The sequence below is a fragment of the Ovis aries genome, chromosome X (genome assembly GCF_016772045.2).
Source record: "Ovis aries strain OAR_USU_Benz2616 breed Rambouillet chromosome X, ARS-UI_Ramb_v3.0, whole genome shotgun sequence".
NCBI lineage: Eukaryota > Metazoa > Chordata > Mammalia > Artiodactyla > Bovidae > Ovis > Ovis aries.
Window position 1 is genome coordinate 22,116,287 of NC_056080.1, and position 22,786 is coordinate 22,139,072.

The following is a 22,786-nucleotide window of genomic DNA, read 5'->3' on the forward strand; positions in this document are numbered from 1 at the left end:
ATTGGAAAAGACCCTGATGCTGGGAAAGACTGAAAGCAGGAGAAGGGGACGACAGAAGATAAGATGGTTGGATAGCATCACCGACTTGATGGATGTGAGTTTGAGCAAGTTCCAGAAGTTGGTGATGGACAGGGAAGCCTGGTGTGCTGCAGTCCATGGGGTCGCAAAGAGTTGGACACAACTGAGTGACTGAACTGAACTGAAATATATGTGTATATACAAATAAAATCAGGATACAATAAAGGCCTGGCATAGCAATACTTTGTCTTATGTAATTTTCCTTTCATTATGGTTTTGTTCATTTGTTTTAGTCATACTATTCCCTCTATTAAAGGTACATAATTTCCATGACACAGAAATAAAAATATCCTATCCTTTCTTTCATTTACTATAATCCTTTCTCTGAGGTATTACTTTATCAATGCCTCTGGCTTACTGAATGGTTTTGAGAAGGTCTTGGTTTATTCTGAAGCTCCATTTTTTTTAGCTTACACATCTTAAATGGAACTTGATTTTTTACATTATGTGCAGTACAGGCATTAACCAAGTGGAGAAAAATAGGCCTAAATCAGGAAACTGTGGATGAGAAAACTGCCTCTCCTTTTATGGAGAAGGAAACAGAACCCAAAAAGATGAACCACCCCCCACCCTATCCTCTGAACAGACTGGTTGCAGACATAGGCAAGAATGCATAGGTATGGACACTCGAGCCAGAACCCCTCCTCCCACATCACACTGCCTGCCTGAAACCCCCCACTGGACCAAAGGACGCCAAATCCACCTCAGATTGATCCCCTTAGACCAAAATAATCCCATGATACAACAGTTTTATCTAGAAGCAGTGACTCTTCAAGGGTCCTTAAATCCATTTTTGAACTTGCCAAATCCCTATTTTTAATCTCTCTTTACTATTCCCTGGAGAAGGAAATGGCAACCCACTCCAGTATTCTTGCCTGGAGAATCCCATGGATTGAGGAGCCTGCTAGGCTACAATCCATGGGGTCGAAAAGAGTTGGACACGACTGAGCAACTTCACTTCACTTCATTTTAAAATAGTTCATTATTTATTGCCAAGGGAGGGAGAGAAAACATTCACAAGTCACTTTAGAGAGTCAATCACAACTGTACCAAAAGTTTGTCTCTAAGAGCAAGTTAAATGCCCGGGGGCTCGGTTATAAAGAATCCACCTGCCAATGCAGAGGACATGGGTCTGATCGCTGATCCAAGATCTCTCATGACAAAGCAACTAATTCCGTACACCACAACTACTCAGCCTGTACTCTAGAGAACAGGAACCACAACTACTGAAGCCCACACATCCTAGAGCCCATTCTCCTCAACAAGAGAAGCCCATGCACTCCAACTAGAGAGTAGCCTCGGCTCGCTGCAACTAGAGAAAAGCCTGCTCAGCAATGAAGACCCAGCACAGCCAAAACTAAATACTTCTTGTAAATGTCCCAAATAAGTCAACCATCCTCGTCTCTTACGGTTGCTGCTGCTGCTGCTGCTAAGTCGCTTCAGTCGTGTCCGACTCTGTGCGACCCCATAGACAGGCAGCCCACCAGGCTACCCCGTCCCTGGGAACAGTGGAGTGGGTTGCCATTTCCTTCTTCAATGCATGAAAGTGAAAAGTGAAAGGGAAGTCGCTCAGTCGTGTCCGACTCTTCGCAATCCCATGGACTGCAACCTACCAGGCTCCTACGCCCTTGGGATTTTCCAGGCAAGAGTACTTATGGTTGAGGTCCAATTATATTCCAATGCATATTTACATATATATAAATCACAAGTTAACTCTTATCACACTAGCTGAGAAAATGTTATGTGGTAAAGCTTCTAGACATAGTGTGGGTCTACAGCACCTACTCCTACCTCTATACAGTTACAAGATAAGCTGTGGCAAGTTAGTTTCCTCTCTGTCTCGCTTTCCTCATCTGAAAAAGTGGGTAATAATGGTGTTGACCTCAAAAGCTGATTGTAAGGATTAAGTGAGAAAATACATTTTGATGTCATTAGCACAGTGCTACGGAGAATGCAATGGCAACCCACTTCAGTACTCTTGCCTGGAAAATCCCACGGACGGAGGAGCCTGGTAGGCTGCAGTCCATGGGGTCGCGAAGAGTCGGACACGACTGAAGTGACTAAGCAGCAGTAGCAGCAGCAGCACAGTGCTAAGAATCCAATATGTGTTAGCCGTATATAAAAATTTTATGATTACATCTTGTGACTGATATTTTGCCACACTGCACATTAGTATTAATATGTTAATACAAGTTGCCATGGGATTCTATATAACCAAATAAAGAATCCGTGCACGCATGCTTAGTCGTGTCTGACTCTTTGTGACCCCATGGACAGTAGCCCACCAGGCTCCTCTGTCCATGGGATTTCCCAGGCAAGAATACTGGAGTGGGTTGTTAGTTCTTCCTCCAGGGCATGTTCCTGCCCCAGGGATCAAACCCATGTCTCCAGCTTAGCAGGCAGCTTCTTCACCACTCAGCCACTGCTGCTGATGCTGCTGCTAAGTCACTTCAGTCGTGTCCGACTCTGTGTGACCCCATAAGACGGCAGCCCACCAGGCTCCCCCGTCCTTGGGATTCTCTAGGCAAGAACACTGGAGTTGCCATTTCCTTCTCCAATGCATGAAAGTGAAAAGTGAAAGTGAAGTCGCTTAAGTCATGTCCAACTCTTCGCGACCCCATGGACTGCAGCCTACCAGGCTCCTCCGTCCATGCGATTTTCCACGCGAGAGTACTGGAGTGGAGTGCCATTGCCTTCTCCACTCAGCCACTGCAGAGGCCCGTAAACAACTGGCAACTATTTTCACATTAAAGCATACATCACTGAATTTGAGCCTGAGGCTCTTGTACAGAAATTGAATAACTTGTATTCTCTGTATCAGAATAGACGCAAATATCTTATAAACTAACCTTCACCAGCTTCCTAATGTATTTCCTTCTGCCTTCCTCTTCACATCTATAAATGGGGCATAATGCTAGAAGATTGTGTGTATGCATGCTTAGTCGCTAGGTAATGTCTGACTCTTTGTGACCCCATGGACTGCCAGGCTCCTCTGTCCATGGGGATTCTTCAGGCAAGAATACTGGAGTGGGTGGTCATGCCCTCCTCCACAGGATCTTCCCAACCCAGGGATCGAACCCAGGTTTCCCACATTGCAGATGGATTCTTCACTGTCTGAGCCACCAGGGAAGTCCAAGAATACTGGAGTGGGTAGCCTATCCCTTCTCCAAAAGATCTTCCCAACCCAGGAATCGAACCAGGGTTCTTTACCAGCTGAGCTACTCAGAATTTTAAGTTAAATGCACTGCTACGTGTTAATGTTTTATAAAGTATCAGCAGTGACAGCAAGAAATTACACTCCTGCTCAGCTGGTAAAGAATCTGCCTGCATTGAGGGAAACCTAGGTTCAACCCCTGGGTTGGGAAGATCCCCTGGAGAAGGGAAAGCCTACCCACTCCAGTATTCTGGCCTAGAGAATTCCATGGACTGTATACTCCATGGGGTCACAAAGAGTCAGACATGACTGAGCGACTTTCAAGATAAAAAACTTATAACCAAGACTGGGAATTCCCTGTGGGTCCAGTGGTTAGGACTCCCTGTTTTCACTGCCGAGGGCATGGATTCAATCCCTGGTTAGGGAACTAAGATCCTGCTAGTCATGTGGTGAGGCCAAAAATCAAAATAGACTAAATAAGTAAACATTAAAAAAAAGCAAGACTGCCAACACTGGAAAGTGATAAAGTCAGTCAGATCTAAAATGCTGCTCTAAATTTGTTTTTAAGATACATGTATATGTATGGCTGAGTCCCTTTGCTGTTCACCTGAAAGTACCAAAACACTGTTAATTGGCTATATCCCAATACAAACTGTTTTTGGTGTTGAAAAAAAACACAAAAATTATAAAAATAAATAAATTTGTTAAGAAACATAATACTAATACTTGATTCTCCATAGCAAAATAGGGCATATTTTCCCCCTTGGACAATATACATATGCCTTTTCAGGTTACAAAATACAGAGTATAATCATGGCTTTGTAAAAGCTATTAAAACACCTAATATGTTCCATTTAGTCATAGGTATTAACGACGACAACAAAGTCTTTAATCAAATAAGTTTCACAAAAGCTGATTTAAAAAGTTAAAGAGCTGTTCTAATGGCCCTACTTTTCAAAGTTTGATTTAAGTTAATATGCATTATAAACTACCAGAGGAGGGGTATCTGATGCAGTGCCTCCCAATGTTTCTTGTAAATATAGGAAATTTTATAAAATCTCATAAATTTTATTAAACTGTTTATAATATAAACACATAAAATGTTTATCAAAGAGCATCTCACCAGGGTTCAAGGACTTCACCCAGAAAAGAGTTGGATGCTTGGAATTACTCAGCCTCATTCCACCCAGCCCTAGACACCACTGCTTTTTGAAACCATTTTTTTTCTTACCAGCGACCTCTCAATCATTCAACTGGTAGCTTCTTTCCAGTGCTCACTTTCGGAACTTCCATGACACCATGATCACTCTTCACAGAAATAACTTTGAGAGGCAGGATGATAACACAGTTAGGAGCTAGGAATCTGGTTGGTTGCTCATGGAGCCCATAAGACACCATGTAAGAAATTCAACTAGTCTGTTCAGAGAGGCCTGACTGGCCCCCACCCATTCCAACAGCCCCAGCTGATGGGCCAGCTGTTCTAGCCCCAGATGAGCTCCTGATTGAACACAGCTGCCTGAGTGATGCCAGCCAACACCACAAAGAGCAAAAGAACCTCCCAGATGAGCCCAGCCATGCCACAAAATCAAACGTGTCTTTTGAAAGATGACAAGTCTTTTTCTCTGCCCAAACTCAGAAACGAAAAATAAAACGGTGAATTTCCTGGGTGGAGGGCAACCTTCAGTTCTTCAGGAATCAAGTTACTGACTCTATTCCCAGAGAGGAGAAAGAGCAGAAGATACAGAGAATGCAGGTAGCAAAGGGAACACATAGCCACATAGAACAGTCTGGTTACCACGAGAAATGGAGCCACAGCCTCATGTGGACACACACAACCCAGTGCAGAGCACACTAATGTGAAGTGAACTCTTAAGAAAACTAAAAGACATCATCCTTGACGACTTACCAGTGAAGAACTACCTGAGCAAAAAGTAAGAACATGGTAATAATGCCTGATGTAAAATGGGGCACATGGACTAGTCGATATAAAACTATGCTCCACCCATTTTAGGAAGTTCTGCGCTAGACCAGCAGCAGGGCTGGTCCTGGCTGAAAGTCCGCTATTCCTTACAGAAGAGGGACAAAACACTGAACACCAAGAACCTACAGTGTATCCTTCAGAGTTTGCTTCATCTCATCTTCTCAAAGTCCTGTATTAAAAATAAAAATCTCTAGCTCTTATAATATTAAAACTGTTATTGGTAGACAACATAATTTGACTTAAAATCTGATATCCAAAATTACTCAAGTTATTTAACTGAAAAAAAAGACGATACTTAAAAGTTCAATCTCAGTAAAATTCAAAGAAAGCAATTAACAAATGTCATTTTTCACCTATAGAAATGGCAAAGATGTTTTTAAAACTAAAGGATAGGGACTTCCCTGGTGGTCTAGTGGTTGAAACTTCACCTTCCAAAACAAGGGTGCATGTTTGATCCCTAGTTGGGGAGGTAAGATTCCCACATGCCGAGCAGCCAAAAAAACAAAACATAAAAAACAACAGAAGCAATACTGTAACAAATTGGATAAAGACTTTAAAAATGGTCCCCATCAAAAAAAAAAATCTTTAAAAAAAATAAAAGGTTAAAATTCAGCCAAATTCAGGAAAATTGCTAAAAAGTTAAATGAATGTGTACAACTGCTAGAGAATTACTTGAAATACATATTAAAAGTCTTATGCATGCTAGTTTGACATACAGATCACTTATCAACAATTTTCCAAAGAAAACAACTTAAGAATTAAATGTTTTAGCTTTAGGATATTAACTGCAACATTTCTCACAACAGGAAGAAAACTTCTTGCAAAAGCTTCCGTGTACAGCAATAAGTGGCTAAATGCATAATGTACAATCTATGTATCAGCATGCAGTGGGTCTCTCAACTGAACTCTGCTTATTAACACATTCAGACAACTTCGCAGGGCTGTCCCTTCTTCCCACCAAGCAGCTCAGGGACCCCACCAGGTTATAGGCAGATCTGCAAAATGCAGGACTGAAGGGCCAGGTGAAACTCAGGATGGTAGTATTGATAATACAGCTCAGGGGGGCGGGGGCAGGGGAAGGAAGGCAGATGCAAGCAAGCTTACAATGTAGCACACACTGGGTGCCATGAGTCCAAATGCCCACCTCCAGAGCAGTTGTTTGTTCCCATGACTATTTATGCCAGAAGTACTCATTCATGTAACTGTGGTTTCAATAAACATTAATAGAATTTTTTTTAAAAAAGTACTCCAGCCGATTCAGAGGCAGAGAGCCAAGTTTGTGACAGCCATTCTGGAACCCACACTTTTTATTTGCTGGGAACATCTTTTCAGAGGTGACTTTTTCCCCCTCTGTGCAGCATGGTTTTTCTCTCTTCTGTACTTGATCAACTTCACATCAAAGAAGAAACTGGGTCTTGGCCGCAGACTCATGGGAATACGTCCCTTTGGGTTCCAAGGTGGCTCTGTGATACTGGGCATAACCTCCCTTGCTACATTCCCAGAAAGCAGTACCCTGCCCGACACTACCTGGTTATGAATCCCAGCAGCACCACTGACCAGCTGAAGGAGCCTGAGTAGGTTATTAACCTCTCTGTGCTTCAGATTCCTGAGTGCCCGAACCCAATGAGCGGGTTACACAGCCTACCTCAGTGTCAGTGAAAGCAGCAAATGGGCTGATACACATCACACACTTCACAGAATGCCTATCTAGCACAGAGCAAGCTCCAGAAGCACAAGCAGCTGCTATTACCATTACTGTTCATATTTTGTCATCAGATAGAAGATTCCTAGCCTCTAGCAGAGTGTACTGAAGAGCTGTCAGGTGAGTGGAAGAAGGAACATTTGGTCCTGCATCTCCTGACCTAGACCATCTGTGAACTCCTCCTCTTGGTATGGTTTCCGATCTAAAGTGTCCCACAGATTCTTACAAATGCAGTGTCTTTTGTTGAATCCCTTCACTTCAACTTTTCATCTGTCCTCTGCTAACAACAAAAGCTGGGAAATAGAAAGAGGTAAAATTACAAAGGAATCACATAGGGTACATAGGACTTAAACAACATAGGGGAACTGCACTTCAGGTCAGGTTTAACAAATGCCCTCCAAATGCCTGGGCAGGAAACCATGTAGACTGATAGTTGCAATATGTGTAAAAAAAGAGTGTGTCCAGCCACATAAAAAGGCATTCTGCCCTCATTTCCTAAACAGACAGGAGGCAACATGGTAGCTTCACAATTTAAATTCTTAAAAGTATTTATTATTCAATAATTCTTTCTCCCTCTGCCCCACCCAGCCATTTCTCGTTCCTCTTTTCTGACCATCCTAAAAGCCGAATATATCCTTCATCTCCATGGAAGATGAGAATAAACACTAAAACCGATACACTCGCTTAGGCCTTCATCCGGCACTGTGTCACTGCGGGGTGCTGGTCTTCAACAAGTGCAGTCTTCCTAGGGCTCGACCATGTAGTGCCTTTTCAGGGTCACTGGTGCACTCATAGATTTGAAATGCCGCTGCCCATCTAAATACAACATGGACTCTGGAACACAAGAGAGAGAGAACCCTGGGGAAACCTAAGAAAATTATTGTACAAACACAAGACCACCTGGGACCCTGGGATAGCAATGGGAATGCAAACTTGACACCAGGCATGCAATGCTGGGCCAGAGAATGGGCCGCATACCCCAGGGAGTGGGCCTCAACTCCAGCCCTGGCAGGACCAGTCCTAACCACCAGTGGCTGCTTGCACTGGCACCGGCCCTTCAGACAATGGCCAGGCAGGCAGAACAGCAATGGCCACCCGAGGGCCATGAGGCACCCTGACATTCAGGGCTGCAGAATCTCAAAAGCACAATCCCTTAAAGACATGCACTCGGGCGGATGGGCATCAGAGTACTTCTTACAACAACCTAAAAGGAGAAAGCTATCTTTGAAAGTTCCCCTTGTTAGGGACAAGCAGTCATTGTCACTTACCTCCATATGTTTTAGGGAAAACCAAGGGCACTTCCTTTTCCGACATGAACGTGAAATGAAAGACATTGGTGGTCATATGCTCTTTATCCTGAAGAGAGGCCACCTCACTGTGAACTCTGACTTGAATGTAATTCCCCTGAGTAAAGCAGACCTAAGTGATTAGGGACATGATAGTTAGTTGCATCAGGAAGAGGGAAGAAAGCAGTCATAAGACAAATGGTGGCTTTAGAATACAAAAGCCTCTCTTTTATGCCCAAATAATAAAAGATTATATTTCCCTGTCTCATCACACACCTACCTGTGAGGAAAGAAACAGCAATGATCCCACCTCAACAGGTTTCTGAAACATGATATCATCCACAGCAACTATAAACGGTCGGGAACCACTATCGGGGAAAGATAATACATGGGGTCAACTGCAAAATTCAGCTGATCTCTAGTTTTTCCCTAATAATCCTCTAAAGCAAACTTTAAAAGATCAAAGAATAAACCTAGAGGAGGAGGAAATAATCACACCAATAAGGAACTGTAAGAGATGACACTGTGTTCAGATCAGTGCCAAAATCATCTTTTCCCTGCTGCATGTCATCACCCCTTTTTCTCAGCGGGTCTTTAATGTACTAACTGACAGCATCAGAGCAAGAACCTTCTAAAATGAAGATCAGAGTAAGGAGAGTTTGGGACAAACTGGAAGAGTAGCACTGACATATACATACTGCTGCTGCTAAGTCACTTCAGTCGTGTCCGACTCTGTGCGACCCCATGGACTGCAGCCACCAGGCTCCCCAGTCCCTGGGATTCTCCAGGCAAGAACACTGGAGTGGGTTGCCATTTCCTTCTCCAATATATATACTACTACATGTAAAATAATAGCTAGTAAGAAACTGCTTATAACACAAGGAGCTCAGCTTTCTGCTCTGTGATGACCTAGAGAGGGAGAAGGGGAGTGGAGTGGGAGGCTTAAGAGGGAGGGAATATATGTATACTTATAGCTAATTGATGTCATTGTACAGCAGAAACCAATGCAACATTGTAAAGCAATTACATTCCAATAAAAAATTTTAAATAAAAAACAAACCCATCTGAAACCAGTGTAGCATTTATTTAAAAACACCATATATTACCAAACTCATTTAGACTGGTCCAAAATGTTTCCCTGAGTGTGGTAGTATAAACAGCTTCTCAGGAGTTAAGACTACCTTAAATCTAACTCACCCAAAGTTACAAGCAGTAGCCCATCCAAGTTCATATGCTTTCCTCATAAGGAAACCACCAAAGATTCGATTGAAAATGTTCCGCTCCTATAGGACATAAGATAAATATTAATAAATACAAGCTTGTGACTATCCAAATCTACAGAATAAGGAATTAACAATACCACAGAACAGAGGACAGTCTTGAAAAGCAGGCCAAATCTGAGATGAGTGTCATGAGTCCTGGTTATCCTGTTCAGAAGATTCTTCACTAAGTTCCAATACCTGAGGGTGGCAAATATCCAAGCTCTTGAGTTTTGAATTCTCCATCCACACTGCATTAGCAGGCAAAACCCGACTTCGAAAACTTATAGTCCTGTGCAAATGGAGGTGGAGGAAACCCTGTCAATGCCATGGCTCTGCTACGGAAAAGTAAAATATTTCCAACCACCACCCAATATGTTCGAGCAAGTGTAGCTCTGGAGAAGGCCTACTTTCCCAACCCAAAATCTCACCATCCTAACTTACTTTGGATCCAGCGTGTTAAGAAACATCTCATGTATGGCTGTCCTCTCCTCGGCAGTGGGGGCCATTTTCAGTAATGACGTGGAGCTGAAGGCGACCCTTCTCCCCTTGTTCACTGCAACAGGGGACAATAAGAGCTATGATCAGAAGGGCCACACTACAGCACAAGGTTCCTGTCCAGGGCTGCCTAGGACCCTAAAAACATAGTATTTCCAGATTTTGAAAAGCCCACTGGAAATTGTATATTTATCCCAAAGAAGGCTCCTGAGGCTACATAAAACTTCCAGTGATTTTTTTGCTTTCAGATGGAAATCATATCAACTCAGTGTGAGATCACTTATAATCACCTTGACCTACAGCCCCAACCAGCAGTTATTTCATTAAGAGACAACTCGCATTTCATCAAAAGTAAAAAAACAAATTACTTAATATTGTATGATCAATAAAATTGTTCAAAGAATGGACTCTTTGGACACTTGACTGGTATGAGGAGTCCATACATACTCTTAATTTCCTCTACAACAGAGTTAATATGTTTTTTAAATTCTATCTTATTAAGAACAAATTAACATACATTCTCCCTGTTGAAAGAGCTCTTCTTCCTCTGGGCTTTCAAGAATGAGTGGATTTACAAAGGCTGGACTAAAGAGAAAAAAGAAAAAAATTTTAAGACATGCCATTACCCCCCCAAAAAAAAAAACTGAAGATTTTCATTTTAGGTAATGCTACTGACAGCTTCACATAAGGGCTCTGGAACAATCAGGGGAGCCTTCTGGACAGACTGATCTGTACACTAGAAAGTTCACATTGTAAAAAAGGATATGGCCACTTGTCAAAATGTTTCACCTGACTCTAATTATGAGGAAATAGCCAAAAACACGTTGTAAAAATTCTGTAAGACAACTGGCCTGGACTCTCCAAAAATGTTAATGTCTTTTCAAGGCAATCAACATATTCAATTCAATCCCTATCAAATTACCATGGCATTTTTCACAGGATCAGAACAAAATATTTTAAACTTGTATGCAAATACAAAATACTCTGACTAACCACAGCAATTCTGAGAAAGAAAAACAGAGCTGGAGGAATCAAGCTTCTCAACTTCAGACCATACTACAAAACTACAGTAATCAAAACCATATGGTACAGGCACAAAGACAGACATATAGATCAATGGATCAGTATACAAAGCCCAGAAATAAACCCATGCGCTTATGGTTAATTAATCTACCACAAAGGAGGCAAGAACATATCATCCATGGAGAAAAGACAGTCTCTTCAATAAGTGGTGCTGGGAAAACTGGACAGCTACATGTAAAAAAATGAAATTAGAACATTCTCTAATACCATACATAAAAATAAACTCAAAATGGATTAAAGACCTAAATGTAAGGTGAAGTACTACAGAATTCCTAGAGGAAAATATAGGCAAGATACTCTTTGACATAAATAGAAGCAATATCTTTTTGGATCTGTCTCCTAGAGTAATGGAAATAAAAACAACAACAAAAAAAGACACAAATGGGACCTAAGCACCCTTAAGGCAGAAAGTGAAGAGGGACTGAATAGCCTCTTGATGAAAGTGAAAGAGGAGAGTGAAAAAGTTGGCTTAAAGCTCAACATTCAGAAAACTAAGATCATGGCATCTGGTCCCATCACTTCATGGCAAACAGATGGGGAAACAGTGGAAACAGTGGCAGACTTTATTTTTCTGGGCTCCAAAATCACTGCAGATGGTGATTGCAGCCACGAAATTAAAAAATGCTTACTCCTTGGGAAAGTTATGACCAACCTAGACAGCATATTAAAGAGCAGGGACATTACTTTGTCAACAAAGGTCCATCTAGTCAAGGCTATGGTTTTTCCAGTAGTCATGTATGGATGTGAGAGCTGGACTATAAGGAAAGCTGAGTGCCGAAGAATGGATGCTTTTGAACTGTGGTGTTGGAGAAGACTCCTGAGAGTCCCTTGGACTGCAAGGAGCTCCAACCAGTCCATGCTAAAGGAGATCAGTCCTGGGTGTTCATTGGAAGGACTAATGCTGAAGCTGAAACGCCAATATTTTGGCCACCTGATGTGAAGAGCTGACTCATTTGAAAAGACCCTGACGTTGGAAAAAATTGAAGGCAGGAGGAGAAGGGGACGACAGAGGATGAGATGGTTAGATGGCATCACCAACTCAATGGACGTGCATTTGGGTAAACCCCAGGAGTTGGTGATGGACAGGGAGGCCTGGCGTGCTGCAGTTCATGGGGTTGCAAGGAGTCAGACACAACTGAGCAACTGAACTGAACTGAACTGAATCAAATTTAAAAGCTTTCGCACAGCAAAGGAAACCATAAACAAAATGAAAAGACAACCTACATTCTGGGAGAAGATATTTGCAAATGATACAACTGACAAAGGATTAATCTCCAAATATACAAACAGTTCATACAGCTCAATATCAAAACAAACAATACAACAAAACATGGACAGAAGATATAAATAAACATTTCTCCAAAGAAGACACACAGATGGCCAAAAGGCACATGAAAAGATGCTCAACATTGCTAATTATTAGAGAAATGCAAATCAAAACTACAATGAGGTCATCACCTCACACAGGTCAGAATGGACATCATCAAAAAGTCTATAAATAGTAAATACTGGAAAGGGTATGGAGAAAAAGGAACCCTCCTACACTGTTGGGAGGAAGGTAAACTGGTGCAACCACTATGGAAAACAGTATGGAAGTTCCTTAAAACACTAAAAAACAGAGCTACCATATGATCCAATGATCCCACTCCTGGGCATATACCTAAAGAAAGTCATAATCCAAAATGATACATTCACTGCAATGTTCACTGCAGCACTATTTACAATAACCAAGACATGGAAGCAACCTAAGTATCCATCAACAGAGGAATGGATAAAGACGATGTGCAAAGAAACAGAGGAAAACAACAGAAAGAAATATTATTTAGCCATAAAAAAGAATGAAATAATGCCATCTGAAGCAACATGGAGAGACCCAGAGATTATCATACTAAGTGAAATAAGCCAAAGACAAGTATCATATGATATCCCTTATATGTGGAATCTAAAAAAAGATACAAATAAACTTATTTACAAAACAGAAACACTCACAAACAGAACACAAACTTATGGTTACCAAAGGGGAAAGGGGGGAGATAAATTGGGAGTTTGGGATTTACATATACATATCACTATACATAAAATAGATAAACAGCAAGCACCTACTGTATAATACAAGGAATTATACTCAATATTTTATAATAATTATATAGGGAAAGAATCTGAAAAAGTCTATCTATATATATATATAGAGAGAGAGAGAGAGATACATAACTGAATCACTTTGCTGTATACCTGAAACTAATACAGTATTGTACACCAATTATACTTCAGTAAAAAGTTTAAAAAGTCAATGTCTTAAAAGACAGAAAGTGCCAGGGGGATTGTTTTAAGAGGAATTATTTAAAGAAACAAGATAATAACATATAATGTGTGCTTAGTCGCTCAGTTGTATCTGACTCTGTGACCCCATGGACTGTAGCCCATCAGGCCTCTCTGTCCATGGGGATTCTCCAGGCACAAATACTGGCTTGGGTTGCCATACCCTCCTCCAGGGGATCTTTACAACCCAGGGATCAAACCCAGGTCTCCCTCATTGCAGACAGATTCTTTACTATCTGAACCGTCAGGGAAGCCCCAAGAGCGTACAATACATGCTCCTTAATCATACCCTGACTCAAGAGAAAAGGTTATAAAGACTATTTTAGGGACAACTGGCGTCGTTTGAATATGGATCAGATATTAGAAACAATAATTGTATAACTTAAATTTCTTGGGTATAATAAAGTTGGTAATGTTATATAGGAGAATCGCCTTATTCTTAGGAGATACATGTTGAATTATTTATGGGTAAAGTAGTCTCAACCTTACTCTGAAACAATTACATGAGGAAAAGTGTATATATTTGTATTTACTGAAAAAGGGCAAGAGTAAGGTAAAAGTGGTAAAATGTTAATTTGAGAACTTAGGTGAAGGGTATATGGGTGATCATTGCATTATTCTTTCTACATTCCTGTAGGTGTCAAATTTTTCAAACTAAAACACGGAGAAAAGGGATAATCCTTCACTATGGTAGAATCCAAAGGTTGGATGAAACAAAAATGGAAACAAAAGTACTGAAATAGCAGCTTGGAAAATTAGAATGCATCAGCTGGGTGAGAAACTTTAAGTAATGCCTTCAGCGCTGGAAAAGGAGCCCCAGGTCAGCCACTAGGAGCAGCAGGTCAGCTGGAAGTGGCTGGAGGAGATAGAGAAGACAGGTGGATACTTCACTCAGATAAGAGTCACCAAGGGATTTTTTGCTCTTAACTTGGGTCTCCAAGTCAGTTTTCCATGCAGCAAAAGAGATTTATCATTGAAGACTCCTAACTCAAATTTTTGAAACAAATCAGACTTCTTATAGGCCTCCAGACTCCATGCTGTACAATAGCAATCCTGTAACATTCCCTGCTACCCCAACTCCCACACACATAATTAAACAGTTTTTCCCAGTTTGAATGTCTTGGGTATAACGAGCATTAGGAACTAAGAATTCGATGTAAGAAAGAAAAGATAAGCACCTGACCTGCCTCTTGAGAAATCTCTATGCAGGTCAGGAAGCAATAGTTAGAACTGGACATGGAACAACAGACTGGTTCCAAATAGGAAAAGGAGTACATCAAGGCTGTATATTGTCACCCTGCTTATTTAACTTATATGCAGAGTACATCATGAGAAACGCTGGACTGGAAGAAACACAAGCTGGAATCAAGACTGCTGGGAGAAATATCAATAACCTCAGATATGCAGATGACACCACCCTTATGGCAGAAAGTGAAGAGGAACTAAAAAGCCTCTTGATGAAAGTGAAAGAGGAGAGTGAAAAAGTTGGCTTAAAGCTCAACATTCAGAAAACAAAGATCATGGCATCCGGTCCCATCACTTCATGGCAAATAGATAGGGAAACAGTAGAAACAGTGTCAGACTTTATTTTGGGGGGGCTCCAAAATCACTGCAGATGGTGACTGCAGCCATGAAATTAAAAGACGCTTACTCCTTGGAAGAAAAGTTATGACCAACCTAGATAGTATATTGAAAAGCAGAGACATTACTTTGCCGACTAAGGTCCGTCTAGTCAAGGCTATGGTTTTTCCTGTGGTCATGTATGGATGTGAGAGTTGGACTGTGAAGAAGGCTGAGTGCTGAAGAATTGATGCTTTTGAACTGTGGTGTTGGAGAAGACTCTTGAGAGTCCCTTGGACTGCAAGGAGATCCAATCAGTCCATTCTGAAGGAGATCAGCCCTGGGATTTCTTTGGAAGGAATGATGCTAAAGCTGAAACTCCAGGACTTTGGCCACCTCATGTGAAGAGTTGACTCATTGGAAAAGACTCTGATGCTGGGAGGGATTGGGGGCAGGAGGAGAAGGGGACAACCGAGGATGAGATGGCTGGATGGCATCACTGACTCGATGGACGTGCGTCTGAGTGAACTCCGGGAGTTGGTGATGGACAGGGAGGCCTGGTGTGCTGCGATTCATGGGGTCACAAAGAATAGGACATGACTGAGCGATTGAACTGAACTGAACTGAACTGAAAGCTTTAAAGTATGTATAGCTAAACTTGACTTGGAAATGATAGTATAAATTTATGAGGTTTTTTGTTTTCTTTTTAACATACATTCAAGCTCTGTTCACTGAAAAAGCCTAGAAACAATGACAAACTAATAAAAACGTATAGTTCTAGTGCCCAGATTTCAGTGTCTAACTACCAATTTCCCATTAAAAGGAACCTGAGGACTCCTTGGAGAAATAGCTGATACCAGGCCTGGGACAGGAAATGTATAGGATAAGTTCAAGGTACCAGAGAGCAGAAAGTTATCAAAGACTAGGAAACGTAAAAATAGCTCATCACAGGAGGCAGCTTAAAGGAGTTCCCACTGACCAAAGATGTTCATTCCAAGGAACAGGAAGAACAATGGCTGCAATTTACTGAAATATATTTCCTATATTAAAATCCATGAACTCACAGTGATACTTTCTTAAAAGGCAGAAAAACTGTCATGTCATCACTAGCTAGTAAATGTGTAAATAAAGCAAAGGATGAAACACTGATCCTGATTTTCCTTGACAAACCAAACTGCCCTAGCTGGTAAAGAAAAAGTCTTTACAGATCTCTGGCTAACAAATACAGAAAGAATGTCAGAATTTGAGAATCATTTTATATCCTCTAATGAAAATGATTAAACTGCTAATCAGCAAAGGAGATTAAAAGCACTGAAGGAAGACTGATGGGAAACCAGCTATTTGTAAGATGTACATGGGATACATCTTGTACTGTACTACACCTGCGGATTATTGTTGATCGTAAGAGGATAAACTGAAGTGCATAATGGAAAGATCAGTCTGTTGCTACTTGAACCCACACACTAATCTTACCTTTACTATGAGTGGGAAAATCTGACATGATACAGTAGAGACAGTATCACCTAGGAAGTGCTCTCACCAAATACACTGAATTCAAATCTAACTAAGCTTTTAGATCTAACTTCAATTTACAGAAAATACGAGGGATACTGAAACAAGTTAAAAAAAAAAAATACCATGAAGAAGCAATGAGACAAATCCAGAGAGTGAGACGCTGTATAGAACAATGAATCTGGGCTTTTGCCCCCTTCATGAGAAGGGGTAAAGGACAGGTGGGTGCACACAACCATTACAGATTAACACAGACTGAAGAGACTGCACAATTTTATGAATATGCTAAAAGCCATTAAACTGAACACTTTCAATCAGTGAATTGCATGATATGTGAATTATATCTCAATAAAGTTGCAAACAAAAAAAGCAGACTTAAGAGACATAAAAATCAAATGCTGTAAGTGGACCTTGTTCGAATTCTGATTTAAATAAATCATTAAAAAGGTAATTGGGGAAAAGTGAATATGAACTATTAGAATACATTAAGTACTTACTATTATTTGTTAGGTGTGCTAGTGGTAATGTAGTTATTTAAGAAATATCCTCATTTTTAAAGCAATGTCTACACTAAGGTATTTAGAGGTGAAATGTCATTATATCTGGAATTGCTTTAAAATATGACACAGAAAATAATATACCTTTAAAAAAGAAGCAAATATGGCAAAAGGTCAAAACTCTTAAGTTTAGGTGATGGTATCTAGAAACTTATCAAAGTCTTCTCTCCAGTTTTCACATATCTCCAGATATTTGAAAAATATATTTAAGGACTTCCCTGTAGCTCAGATGGTAAAGACTCTTCCTGCAATGCAAGAGCCCCTCAATCCCTGGGTTCAGAAGATCCTCTGGAGAAGGGAATGGCAATCCACTCCAGTATTCTTGCCTGGAGAATCCCATGGACAGAGTAGCCTAGTAGGCTACAGTCCATGGGGTTGCAAAGAGTCGGACAAAACTGAGTGAAATTTATTAGATCTAGAATAAATCTAGAAATTTAATTAATTAAATCTAATAAATCTAGAGATTTATTAAAGTTTTCTCTCCAGTTTTCAGGTATCTCCAGATATTTGAAAAATATATATTTTATATTTTTCAAAGAACAGGAAAAAAGAAGAAATAGGGAAAAAAAAAAACAGCAATTACCCTTTATTTTCAGAATCACGAGCCACCATTACAAATGTCGCATCCAAAACAGGAGAAAAGTCATTGCCATGTAACTAGAGAACAAAGAAAAGAAAATGCAGCTGTAAGAAATGCATTTAGTGGGAAGACCTAGTACAATCTTAACAGATACCAGAGCCTTCAGGAAAGGCTGAAATTAGCAAAAGAGGACAAGTGCATTCATTAATTGCCATTTGGTGAGATGCCAGAAACATGACTAGGCTCTGGCAGCTGGCGGGGAGTGGCAGCAAGATCAAGCAATCTGTGGTCTAGCAGACAATGGAGACACCTCCAAAACCCAAACAGTGCACAGAGTGAGAAGGGCTGGGATGGGCACAAACTATGCCTTGGAGCTGCATGACTGGGACCCAGGGCAAGGGTCACAGAGGGACCTTATGCATCACCATCACTTAAGTGTAACCATCTTGCAGAAGGCTGGCTTTCTTCAGGCCTAGCTGTCCTCCCAAAGGCACACACAACCAGGCAGACCTCCCATTGCTCACCCAGACATTCAAATTTTCTGGAAACTTGAGTGTGCCAACTACTAGGATGTGCCTGTTTCCTTAGCCCAACACAGGGGCTTCCAAAAATGGATAAGATGGGTGACAACTCTATGGATTAAGCTAAATATGTACAATGCAGAGTCCATCAAGATTTTAAGGTATTTTTTTACCCCCTAGGAGTCTGTACTTCCAGGAAAGTTATATCCTCAAGTCCTATCATAACCTGGGGTTACAGCTGATTCCATCCTCAACAAATCTTATCATTAGTCCTCATGACCAATATCCGTTCAACCCCTTATGAGTCCTCCCCTTCAACTTTGGGAAGAGTCTCCCCCACCTTATTACGTCCCTGTCCTGTTCAAACCTTTCAAGAGTTCCTCCTTTCTCCCAGCATCTGTTCTAAGCCTGCTGGAAAGCCTCTGCCACGGAGCCCAAATTTCTCTCCAGTTGTTCACCGAACATTCCCCTCGTGCCTGCACCTTTTTCTCTAGCCACACCTAACAACTTGGAGGTCCTGGAATGTCCCATTTTGTCACCTGAGCACTTCCTCTCCACATCTTTGCCTGATGCCTTCCTCAGGGTGGCATTCCTCAAGATACTCCTCTCCATCCCCAGTCCCAGCCCTACTCCCCAGGCAGAGTTGATCATTCCCTCTCTTTTTTTGCCACGTAAGTGGAAACAAAGGCCTCTTCTGACAGTGGTTCTCAACATAAGCTAGGAAGATATCACCCCCTAGGGGCATCTGGAAACATGCAGGGCTGGTGATGGTTGCCATGAGCTGAGGGACATTACTAGTGCAGCGCAGGTAACACTTCACAACACAGGGGAAGGTCCTGCAGAACAAAGAATTCTCCCACGTACAATGCTAATAGTGTCCCTGTTGAGAAATAGTGCACAGTACTTAATTTGTGCTTAGTCGCTCAGTCCAATCTTTGTGACCCTTTGGACTACAGCTTACCAGGCTCCTCTATCCATACGATTTTTCAGGCAAGAACACTGGAGTGGATTTGCTGTTTCCTCCTCCAGGGGATCTTCCTGAACCCACGTCTCCCGTGTCTCCTGCATTGCAGGTGGATTCTTTACCACTGAGCCATCAGGGAAGCCCACTTAATTGACTATACCATAATGATTTACTTATGTGTCTGTCTTCCTACTGCACCGAGAGCTCCTTGAGGACAAAGACCATTTTTATTCACATGTTTATCCCAGCAACTGGCACAAAGACTGGCAGACAGCAGATACCCAATCAATGACTGTCAATGAATGAACTGACTGTTGAGCACTACTAGAGTGTGAACTCCAAGAGAATGGAACTTTCTCTGTTTTGCTCACTGCTGTATACCAAGCACAGATGGAACACCCCATAAATCACTGCAAAGTCAGTGTTAAATGTTGGCCATCAGGAAGTGGAATAGATGACTCACTCCCACATCTCCCTGGGGATGCGCACATAGTCAAACAGAAAAAACATGTGTGTATAGAGCTTGTAGAGAAGAGGATATCAGGAACCAGAAGAGAGGGACGTGGGGAAGGAACAGGTACTATGAGCTGAAAGGATCAGGGACAGATTGGAGTATGATGTGACCCGGAAGCACAGGTGGAATGAGGATATGGGGAGCCACTGCCCACGAAATCCCGGCAAAAGGAAGATGTACAACAGGATACTCATCCACTCACCTACTGTGTAATGTTCCAGTTTATTATAATTAACATGCACTAGTGCTAAGCATTGTGGATGCAAAACAAACAACTCTACTCTTAGGATGCTCAAGGTCTCCAGTGGTATGCTCTAAGAAGGTGTGTGAACCAGCCACTAGGTAGATTGGTGCTATTTATGGAGCATCTTAGATCCTAACTGGTGTCTCATATGGTAAAGAATCAGTCTACTGGAGACCCAAGCTCCCTCTCTGGAATAAAAGATCACTTAAGCCATGAGTTATTCATCAAAATGGCCAATGAGAAATGCAAATTCAAAACAAAAGTGTATTTCTGACACTGATTTTTCACTGGCTCTCTTCCAAATAATTCCTTTATCTCTTTTTCAATCTATTTGTAAAAGATTCTTACAAAGCAGGTCTTATGCCAGGGATCCACTGTGAATCAACCATTAGGACTAACAAAGGAAGTGAACAAATCATAGCACCATCCCCAACAACTTCATGTTTGGTTTTAAAAGCAGTATGATTATTATTATTTAAAAGCAGCAACAAGGGAGTTTAAAAAATTCAATGTTTACATACAGTATCAAATTTTAAAAGTACCTGCTTTGTTTATTTAACTTAAATGCAGAGTACATCATGTGAAATGCTGGGCTGGATGAAGCACAAGCTGAAATCAAGATTGCTGGGAGAAATATCAATAATCTCAGATACGCATATGACACCACCCTTATGGTAGAAAGTGAAGAAGAACAAAAGAGCCTCTTGATGAAAGTGAAAGAGCAGAGTGAAAAAGTCGGCTTAAAACTCAACATTCAGAAAACTAGGATCATGGCATCCAGTCTCCCATCACTTCACAGCAAATAGATGGGGAGACAATGGAAACAGTGACAGACTTTATTTTCTTGGGCTTCAAAATCATTGCAGATGGCGATTGCAGCCATGAAATTAAAAGATGCTTTCTCCTTGGAAGAAAAGCTATGACCAACCTAGACAGCATATTAAAAAGCAGAGACATTACTTTACCAACAAAGGTTCATCTAGTCAAAGCTATGTTTTTCCAGTAGTCATATACGGATGTGAGAGTTGGACTATAAAGAAAGCTGAGCACCAAAGAATTGATGCTTTTGAACTGTGGTATTGGAGAAGACTCTTGAGTCTCTTGGATTGCAAGGAGATCCAACCAGTCAATTCTAAAGGAAATCAGTCCTGAATATTCATTGGAAGGACTGATGCTGAAGCTGAAACTCCAATACTTTGGCCACCTGATGCAAAGAACTGAGACTGCAAAAAACCCTGATGCTGGGAAAGATTGAAGGTGGGAGGAGAAGGAGACGAAAGAGGATGAGATGGCTGGATGGCATCACCGACTCAATGGACACGAGTTTGAGTAAGCTTTGGGAGTTGGTGATGGACAGGGAGGCCTGCAGGACTGCAATCCACGGGGTTGCAAAGAGTCAGACACAACTGAGCAACTGAACTGAATTGATTTTGACAAAATAATTTTAATTACTGCAGAGCAACCTTCAGACTTTTTCCAAAAGGTGAAATGCTTCATGATTTCATAACAGAAAAGAAAAATGTATCTGAATGATAGATCCATCTAATACCCTGATATAACTAAGTTGTTCTTAGATAAGTTTTCACAATGAAATCTTGAACATACTCTGAATTATTTGATTTCTGTACTATTATCTTCAGGTACTTTTTCTTGACAAATTTCTTTATCTCTTTTTAAAAATATATTTTTTAATTTATTTGGCTGTGCTGAGTCTTAGCAGCATTCAAACTCTTAGTTGCAGCATGTAGGATCTAGGTCCCCGAGAAGGGACTAAACCCGGGCCCCCTGCATGAGGAGCACAGAGTCTTAGCCACTAGGCCACCAGGGAAGTCGTTCTTCATTATCTTAAAATAGCTGTTCTGACTTGTGTTCATCAGAGAGGCTGTTCCTAGATGCTATAGTAATCTAAGTGACTGTTATGGGTTCAACTGTGTCCCCCAACAAGACATGTTGATGTCCTAACCCTCAGTACAGGTAAAGGTGACTGTATTTAGACATAGGGTTGTTGCAGATATAATCAAGTAGGATGAGGTCACACTGGAGTAGGTGGGCCCTTAATCCAGTATTATTGATGCCCTTGTAAGAATAGAAGAGACATAGAAACACAAGAGGAAAGTGCTATGTAATAAAGAAGAAAGACAATGAGTGTTACAACTACAAGCCAAGGAATGCCAAAAAGCCAGCAAACCACTAGAAGCTATGAAGAAGCAAAGAAGGCTTCTCCTATACAGGTTTTAGAGGAAGCATGGTCCTGCTGAGACCTTATAGCCTTCCAATTGTAAAACAATTAATTTCTGTTGCTTTAAGCCATCTGGTTTGTGGTACTTTGCTACAGCAGACCTAAGAAACTAACAGTGACCAATTCCATTTATGTTTAATAGAACTCAGACTGTTGTGAAATTCTCTAGGGTAAAACCAGAAATAAGTACCTTAACACGGAGCTATATATGATTTGAAAATAATAAACACTACGCATAAACACCAAATAATCTGTCAGTCTTTGTCCAGGAGGATACTAATACACCATCTGTATGACGTGAACTTGAATTGCTCTTCTGTAAGTGGAAAACTTATAAAACTATACACCTGTCTATGGATAGATAGGTAAGTAAGCTTTTCTTTCACTCAGGCTAGTTGGCTGTATTAGAAAAAGGCGGCAGATTTTGGGCACAGACACACCTGGAACATATGCATCTTCACTTCCATGGATGTCTTCCCAACCCAACTAACATGGCCACTGAACTTGATGTCCTGTTCTGGGCTCAAATTCTTCTTACACATATCTACAAAACAGAAAATCAACCTGAGCACAAATCATACTCCAACTTTTCTGTACTGTAAATCGACATATTTCATTGGAAATTTTCATAAATTCCACTATATTTCTTTTTTGTCTTGAAAACTAAAAATATGATTCCTTTTTGACATACTGAAGACATATGTATGTCTTTCTGAAAAATAAGGCAATGCAAAG

At 41.0% G+C, this 22,786-nt stretch overlaps 1 protein-coding gene across 2 annotated transcripts in view; it reads right to left on the reverse strand.

Moving 5' to 3' along the window:
- Positions 1–7,445: 7,445 nt before the first annotated feature.
- The window catches only part of ACOT9 (acyl-CoA thioesterase 9), a 29,454-nt gene continuing 14,113 nt past the window's right edge, over positions 7,446–22,786 (reverse strand). For both annotated transcript variants that reach the window (XM_027962917.2, XM_060408118.1), the window contains 9 exons: positions 22,492–22,595; positions 17,573–17,646; positions 10,476–10,543; positions 9,905–10,016; positions 9,662–9,752; positions 9,399–9,484; positions 8,482–8,569; positions 8,184–8,334; positions 7,446–7,749 (listed from right to left, as the gene is read on the reverse strand). In XM_027962917.2, coding sequence (XP_027818718.1) covers positions 7,661–7,749; positions 8,184–8,334; positions 8,482–8,569; positions 9,399–9,484; positions 9,662–9,752; positions 9,905–10,016; positions 10,476–10,543; positions 17,573–17,646; positions 22,492–22,595 — 863 coding nt within the window. In that variant the 3' untranslated portion in view covers positions 7,446–7,660. The remainder of the gene's footprint in view (positions 7,750–8,183; positions 8,335–8,481; positions 8,570–9,398; positions 9,485–9,661; positions 9,753–9,904; positions 10,017–10,475; positions 10,544–17,572; positions 17,647–22,491; positions 22,596–22,786) is intronic.